At 39.4% G+C, this 8,966-nt stretch overlaps 1 protein-coding gene across 2 annotated transcripts in view; it reads left to right on the top strand.

Moving 5' to 3' along the window:
* LOC109935598 (acetyl-coenzyme A synthetase 2-like, mitochondrial) overlaps positions 1-2,161 on the top strand; it is a 65,794-nt gene extending 63,633 nt beyond the window's left edge. For both annotated transcript variants that reach the window (XM_048600754.1, XM_048600753.1), the window contains one exon: positions 353-2,161. In XM_048600754.1, coding sequence (XP_048456711.1) covers positions 353-532 — 180 coding nt within the window. In that variant the 3' untranslated portion in view covers positions 533-2,161. The remainder of the gene's footprint in view (positions 1-352) is intronic.
* The last annotated feature ends 6,805 nt before the right edge of the window (positions 2,162-8,966 follow it).

The following is an 8,966-nucleotide window of genomic DNA, read 5'->3' as shown; positions in this document are numbered from 1 at the left end:
AGCAGTATGCTTGTATACCAGCCCATAGTGCAGGCGTCTGACTCAGTGAACCTTGAGAGCAATCTCAAAGTTCCAAGTAGGGAAAATCCTGCCGCAAAGTTGGCCTTGAGGTGTAAATTCCTTGCATAGTGAGTTGTTACCACCTCGCATCCTTCAAAGGGAGCCGATAACACAGTAACTTTCTAAAGGATAATGAACTAACTACTGCCTGCATTTGGAATGCCGACTGATGTTAAATCTTTTCACATGCACCTAGTCGGAACAAGCAAGTATTTGCTACCAAAGGCTTACCCACTTTCTCTGACTCTTCTATGAGTTTGGATTTCATTTAATTATTGTTTCCTATTTTCAGGTTGTGAAGCGACTTCCCAAAACCCGATCTGGGAAAATCATGAGGCGGGTGTTGAAGAAAATAGCCACGGATGATACTTCTAATCTGGGAGACCTGAGTACACTAGACGACCCTCAAATCATCTCAGAGATCATTGCAGCCTACAAGAAGTATAAAAACGATCACATGACCAGAAAATAAACAGTCAGGACTCCTTAAATCATAAATCATCCCACAATTTTGACACACGTAACACCAACTGGTTGTATACTGTTCAGGGTTATGGTTTCTATGTTGCACTTAAAAAAATTAATAATGATGACTTTAATTAACAGTATTTCTGAATTGGTCCTAAATGCGGAAGTCACTCCTTCTCATCCCTAATTTCCCCCTTGACCCTTCCGGAGAAAATTGCAATTACATTGGTACAAGTGCCTGTACTGTCCCAGATTCTGATCGACAGTATTCAGTCCATTTATACAGTTGAGGTAGCTGATCTGTTAAGTCTATTCCTTACTCTGAAATGGCTGTTCTTCTCCCATTTCTTGCTGCCTGGACTCGACACCAGAACCACAGTACACCAGAATGCAATGCTGTATAAATACATGCACGTTCTAACCCAGTAAAACCAAGTAATGAAAACAGCAAAATAAAAGAAAGAACTGCAGATGCTGGAAATCTGAAACAAAAACAGAAAATGCTGGCAAAACTCAGCAGGTCTGGTAGCAACTGTGGATAGAAAGCAGAGTTAACATTTCAGATCCAATGACCTTTCTTCAGAAAAGAACATGTAACAGCAGTTTCTGATGTGTAGAGAAATGTGGATGTGATAACTATTATACTCTAGAAGATAAATGTTTTTGAACAGAGCCTAAATCCATACTTTCAGTGGGAGCTTTATTTCAGTTACTCATATTCCATTAAACCACAGCCAACAGCAAGCTCCCCTTGTTTACACAACCAATTGACACTCAATTAAACCAAAATTAATATTTAAGGGTTAATTAACCTGTTCTGTCATCCTATTGTGTCTTGGGCATCCTTCGAAACTTATTAGATGATAAAATTCTGTTTTTTTCTTTTTAAATAAATCTATTCATATAATTAAAAAGAAAACTAACAAAATACACAAAAAAACCAGCATATCATGTTCCATTCTTTTTCTTTGGGCATTAAAAACTACATGCGTCCTTTTTCCAGCATGTACAATGGTTTCTCAGTGCTTGCTCTTTTCTTTGTAAAACAACAAGAAAGCTGAGTGCTGCTATCCATCCATTTCAATTTGGAAATTTCCCCATTCTCCAGCATGTTTTAAAACTGCAACATTTATCCTTAGATATTTTTCATTTACACATTTCATTGAATGCACATTATCCCACAGTGACTTATTATCAACATTGCACTCAATGGTATTGCTGTTGAATTACTTGATATTTTGCAAAGAAAAATGTCATATGTATCACCTCACCAAATTTTCTGCCACTAAGTTACAGTTTACTACTCTTCTAATCCTTTTAGCTTCCCCAGCTAAAGGACAACATTTATCTCCATTTCCCATGAGAAAAGTTGTACATTCCCCATCTAAGAGATTTTCACAAGAAACATCACTAAAAACAAGTGTCATGTTCCTGGCATCTCCCAATAATGGAAATTTCAAAACACAATTATCCATTTAAAATTATTTCAATGTTTTGTTTGCCTGAATATTATGTTCCACCTTGGGATTTTTCACGTTGTACTTAATACTAATACTTCAAAATTGGCATCTGGCCTTGTTTGGCTGCCCACTCAATTCAGCTGTCCAAATAAATTTCAAAATTCCTTTTTTCAGTTTTGGAAGGTACTGCATCTTTTTGCATCTTTGACGAGAGCAATGGGGTTATCATTTTCCTAATAAGACTGGTATTATTAATTTTATTAACTTGTCTTCTAGTTTGCTTGTGGCAACTATGATTTCTTGATCATGTGGGCTTCTGCTGCTCGTAGTATTCCTGCATTGTACTATATGCTTGACCTTGTGAAACTGTACCCTCTATCTTGTGTTCTAACTCTTTCTAGTGTGCTGCAGTTTGACATCTCCTCCTATTATTAGAATTCCTTTTAATAGTTTGTGATCTCTTTCTGGTTGGCACTGTTTGTGCTTACACTACATTTTCTTGCCTTGCATCATTGTGCTTTATGCTTTCAATCTATGGGCTAAACCCTCTGCCCTTCATCATGTACGTACATTCATCCATCTTTTATATCTTCCAGCAGCCTTCCTGCTGTACTTATAATAGTCGCATTTCTCCATTTACATCTTTTATAGTAAATATTTGACTTTAGTACCTACTTTTGGCTGTTGTCTTTTTGGATCAGCAGCCTCAAATTGACCATCAGAATTGATTTGTCCATTACCAAATTGTTGATTGTGACAGGAAAGCACTATCGAAAAATGAGGGCCCCTGTCCTGGAGCCTACTCGGAAATCAGTAGGGTTTATCCAGCAGTCTTCCCACATGATGGACGGAAGTGGGAAAATTGGCCCTGTAAGTAGCTTAGTTAGGCTACAGGAGGATGCTGGAGCCCATTCTAAAGAAATAGAATGCAAAAGCTGAGAACGATGTTCAACTTAAATTTTCATGATCAGACTTTGCTTTGATTAATGTCATTGCTTCGGAATACAGAACTTTGGCATTGCAAGATGACAGTGTATATCTGTCTTCAGCAATATTTAAACTACTGGGCCCTGTTCTGATCTCCATATTAAAAACACTGGTCTGCCTATCATTATGCGAAGTCTTATTACTATCTGCATCAACCGTGCAGGCAGCAAAGGAAAACTGTTTTGTCATCAAAACTGGAATCATTAAAATCTGTGTCACAATTATACATATAATGGAGAAACAAATGATGGAACCAAATTAAAACATACCCAAATAAGTCACAGAGTTCCAACAAAACCAAAGGAAGTCTTGCCAACTAAATCTGAATACTATCAATGTCTGAAGGCAGCTGGTGTGGCAGTGGACAACATGGCCTGAATTTTCACTCCTTAGTCAGGAGCGTAAGGTCTGGAAAATTCTCAACTGTAATTCGACTCAGGAGAAAGTGCAACAGATGTTTAGGTTTTTGTTCCAGCGAGATGAGTGATGATGAGAGTTTGCCAGCTAACCCTGGAAATAATTCAGGGGCAGCTGCATGTGAGGCAGAATGTCTGAAAGGCTGAAATAAATGCAAAACAAAAGCACTTCTGATGTTGGAAATTTGAAATAAAAACAATAAATGCTAGAGAAACTCAACAGGTCAAGCAGCATCTGTAGAAAGAGAACCAGAGTCAACATTTCGAGTCAAGTATGATTCTTCAGAGCCGGCTTTGGTAATCCGGGACTTGCAATGAAGAATATAAAACCACACCAGCCTGAAAACTCTTATCTCTCCCACCTCCCCATGTTCCACGCTGTCTTCGTTACCTCCATATGCTAACTTATGCTACCTAACTCACTAAGATTTTTCATACCTTCCATGCCACTGCTACTCCTGTACTCACCTCTTGGCCGCATTCCATTTTCTTTTATTCATTCATGGGATGTGGGCATCACAGGCTAGACCAGCATTTATAACTCATCTTTAATTGCCCATAGGGCAGTTAAGAGTCACCACATTGCTGTTGGTCTGGAGTTACATGTAGGCCAGATCAGCTAAGGATAGCAGTTTCCTTCTCTAAAAGACACTAATGAACCAGTTGGGCCAGGCCAACCTAAGCTCTGTACCCCACCCATTTCCTCTCATACCTTCCATACCAACCTATGCCCACCTTTCGCACTTGGCCCTTGATAGTCCTTATGTTAACTTAGTGATAATTCAAGCCAAATCATACACCCCACCCACCGTGTGTTGCCCTTACACTCTCCAATTTTGAAATAAAATGAAGTTTTAAGTTTCTATTAATTTCTTCACTATTTTGATTAAAAATAGTCTCATTGACGAAAACCTATTCACCACATTTAAATTCCTTCAACCACTTAATCCCTTGTAAAACCAAGCATTTTATTATTTGCCCCACATTAAAGTCTATACAACCGTTTGGAACTGTTAATCAAACAGTGAATTTACCCCTCTGCATAATTTATAAGTGAATTGTGTGGCATAAATTGCATAATGATGCCTTAACAGCTTGACAATTTAATGAATTTATCCACTTTTTTATGCAGAATAACATTTATTTTAACAATCCCAAATGGCACTTTACCTCTTCCAAAGGGCATCTAACCTCTCCCAAAGGTGTCCGTGGATCTATCCAAAATATCGCCTTCGCTCTTTGAAAGGATATTCTACCTCTCCAAAGAACTCTGGTATGTTTGGATCTTCTCCTGAATGTGTAATGCCCACAAGTTGTGATTTGGACATCCCATGAACAAGAATTGGATCTGTTCGAACAGAGCACATGCAGCTGTCTCTGTAAATCACAGACGTGCAATATGGGAACAGGAGTAGACGATTCAGCCTGTCAAACTTGCTTGCCATTCAATACAATTATGGCTGATTGAATACTTCATTGCCAGCATGGTTTTATGAAAGCTAAATCACGTTTGACTAATTTGCTAGGGTTCTTCAAAGATATAAAAAGTAGTTGATAATGGGAAATCCTATAGATGTACATCTGGAAGACAGTTGATAAGGTGCTGCAAAATATTCTAATAAGGTTAATGTATTAGCTTGATTAGAGCATTAGCTAACTAATAAAAAGCAGAGTCGGGATAAATGTGCCTTTTTCAGGGTGGCAAGATGTAGCTAGTGGGGTGCCACAGAGTTTGGTCCCTGGGCTCCATCTATTTACAAACTGTATTAATGACTTGGATGCAGGGATAGAAGGTACCAAAGCTATATTTGCAGATAGTCATAGAGTCATAGTCATACAGCATGGAAACAGACCCTTCGGTCCACTAGTCCATGCCGAACATAATCCCAAACTCAACTAGTCCCGCCTGCCTGCTCCTGGCCCATATGTCTTTAAGCTCAGATGACACTAAAATAGATGGAAAAGTGTGTTGTAGTAAAGAAATGAAAAAAAAAACACATGGATATGTAGGTTAGGTGAATGGGCCAAAATTTGGAAGATGGAGTAGATAAGTGTGAGGTGATCCATTTTGGTCAGAAGAATAGAAAAGCAGCTCATTGTCTACATGGAGAGAAACTTCAGAGTGTTTCGGTGCAGAGGGATCTGAGTGTCGTAGGGCATAAAAAACTAGTATGCAGGTACAGCAGATAATAAGGAACGCAAATGGAATTTTGGTATTTATGGCTAAAAGAATAAGAGTATAAAAATAGGGAAGTGCTGCTGCAACTATACAAAGCATTAGTGAGATTGCACCTGGAGTACTGCATACATGGTCCTCTTGAGGAGGGATATAGTTGCATTGGGAGCAGTTCACAGAAGATTAACTAGATTTACTAGGGGTAGATAAAGATCAACTATTTCCACTGGTTGAAGATTCTAGAACCATGGTGTGTACTCTAAGAATTATGACCAGGCCATTCAGGAGAGAGGTTAAAAAGCACTTCTACATGCAGAGAGTAGTGGAGACTTAGAACTTTCTTCCTCAAATGGCAGTCAATGTTAATTCTCTTAAATTTAAATCTAAGATAAACAATTTTATTAAGCAAGGCTATCACAGGATATTGGCCCAAGGCAGGCTTGTGGAGTTAGGCCACAGATCAATCTATAATTGAATGGCGGAGCAAGCTCAAGGGGCTGAATGGCCTACTCCTGTTCCTATGTTCCTAGTTTGATTCCAGAGATGAGGGGTTTGTCTGATGAAGAGAGATTGAGCAGTTTGGGCCTATATTCTCAGAACTTTGAAGAATAAGAGGAGATCTAATTGATGTATATAAGATGCAGACAAAGGAAACATTACCTCTCTCAAAGGGTCATGAATCTGTGGAATTCACTACCTCAGAGTGTGGTGGATATTGAGATATTGAGTAACTTTAAGGAGGAAACAGATTTTTAATTAGTAGCAGGCTGAAGGGTTATGGGGCATGGACAGGAAAGTGGAGTTTAGGCCGAGATGAGATCAGACATGATCGTATTGAATGGTGGAGCAGGCTTGAGGGGCTGAATTACATACTCCTGCTCCTAGTTCTTATGTTCTTTTATCTATTCCATCCCCATAACCTATACGCTACTGGTAATTAGAAATCTATCAATTTTTACATTAAACGTACTCAAAGATTGAACTTCCACAACCTTCTGTGGTAGAAAATTCTCATCTGATACTAAGTGGCATCTGCAGTTCTCGACTCCTCAGCTAGGGGGAAAGATCTTACGTGCATCTTCCCTGTCTCTCCCTTTAGGTTTTTTGTAAGTTTCAATGAGATCATAAAACCATAAAATGTAGGAGAAGAATCAGGCCATTCAATCTATTGAGGCTGCTCCGCTATTCAATGAGTTGGAAGTTAGGGAAGAAATGATGAGGGGCTTCTAGTAGAGATATTTCTTTCATCTACAGCCATGGGTGAGGTGCTGGAAGCTAATGTTTTATTTATTTATTTAAGAAAGGATACAGGTGGTGAGTCTGACATCAATGATAAGTTGTTGGAGGGGATTTACATGCATTTGGAGAGGCAAGGACTGATTAGCGATAGTCAGCATGGCTTTGTGCGTGGGAAATTTACAAACTTTATTGAATTTTTTAAGCACGTGACCAAGAAGATAGATAAAGGCAGAGCAGTAGATGTTGTCTACATGGATTTTAGTAAAAACTTTGACAAGGTTCCGCATTGTAGACGGGTTAGTAAAGTTGCATCACATGGGATTCAGGGAGAGCTTGCCAGTTGGATATAAAATTGGCTTGACGGTAGGAGTTAGTGGGTGGTTGTGGAGGGTTGTTGTTCATATTGGAGGTCTGTGACCAGCAGTGTTCTGCAGGGATCAGTGGTGGGTCCACTGTTGTTTCTCATTTATATAAATGAGTTGGATGAGAATTTAGGAAGCATGGTTAGTAAGTTCGTGGATGACACCAAAATTGGTGGTATAGTGGACAGTGAAAAGATTACCTAAGATTTCAAAGGGATCTTGATCGATTGGGCCAATGGGCCAAGGAGTGGCAGATGAAGTTTAATCTGCATAAATGCGAGGTATTGCATTTTGGTAAAACGAACAAGGGCAGGACTTATATAGTTAATGGTAGGGCCCTGGGGAGTGTTATTGAACAGACAGACCTAGGGGTTCAGGTGTAGTTCTTTGAAAGTTGCATCACAGGTAGACAGGGTGGTAAATAAGGCATTTGGTACACTTGCCTTCACTGATCAGGCCACTGAGTATAGGAGTTGGGATGTCATGTTTTGATTCTACAGGATGTTAGTCCTTTATTCATTAATGGGATGAGGGTGTCACTGACCAAGTAGCATTTATTGCCCATCCCTAATTGCCCAGAGGGCAGTTAAGAGTCAACCACATTGCTGTGGTGAGGCCATTTTTGGGGTACTGTGTACAGTTCTGGTCACCCCGCTATAAGAAGAATATTACTATATTGAAGCGGGTGCAGAAAATATTTACAAGGATATTACCAGGACTGGAGGGTTTGAGTTATAAGGAGAGGGATAAGTTGGGAATTCTTTCACCGGAGCATAAGAGGTTAAGGGGTGACCTTATAGAGCTTTATAAAATTGAGACAGGCGTCGATAAGATGAACATCAAAGGTCTTTTCCCACATGTAGGGGAGTTCAAAACTACAGGGCATAATTTTAAGGTGAGAGGAGAAAGATTTAAAAGGGATCTGAGGGGCAACTTTTTCACACAACTTTTGTATGTGGAATGAATTGCTAGAGGAAGTGGTAGATGCAGGTGAAGTTACAACATTTAAAAGACATTTGAACAGGTACATGAACAGGAAAGGTTTAGAGGGATATGGGCCAGAAGCATACAAATGGAACTGGTTTAGTTTGTGAAACTTGGTCTGCATGGACATATTGGACTGAAGGGTCTGTTTCTGTGCTGTATGACTCCATGAATCAATGACAGCATAGCTGATCTCATAACTCTCAATTTCATTCTTCCTGCCTTTTCCCCATAACCCTTGATTCCCTTACTGATCACCTCTCATTCTTTGAAACTCTGGAGAACACAGGCCGGGTTTGTCCAATCTGTCTTTATAGGACAGTCACGCCATCTCAGGGACAAGTTTGGTAAAGAGCCCAAAACTCCATGTATAATCCAACCTGGACACTATGCAAGTGAAGCAAAACATCATTACTCTTGTACTCAAATCCTCTTGCAATTAAGGCTAACATTTCATTATCTTTCCTAATAGTGAGCTGTAGCTGCATGTTAGCCTTCAGGGACTTATCGACAAGAACATCTAGGTGCCTTTGTACATCTACACTTTGCAACCTCTTACCATTTAGGAAATACACTGCACATCTTTTCCTCCTCTCAAAGTGGATGACTTCATGTTTTTCCACATTATATTCTATCTGCCATGTTCTGGCCGTTTCACTGAGTCAGCCCAAATTCTCTTCACAGCATTTTACATCTCCCTCATAATACCCATTCTCACTTAGCTTTGTATTATCTGCAAATTTCAAAATATTACATTTGGTCCCAGTTCCAAATCTTTAATATATATTTTGAACAGCTACCACCCAACTACTGA

Source organism: Rhincodon typus, chromosome 9 (genome assembly GCF_021869965.1).
Source record: "Rhincodon typus isolate 14 chromosome 9, sRhiTyp1.1, whole genome shotgun sequence".
In the NCBI taxonomy this organism is placed as follows: Eukaryota; Metazoa; Chordata; class Chondrichthyes; order Orectolobiformes; family Rhincodontidae; genus Rhincodon; species Rhincodon typus.
This window is presented reverse-complemented; position numbering and strand designations above follow the sequence as displayed.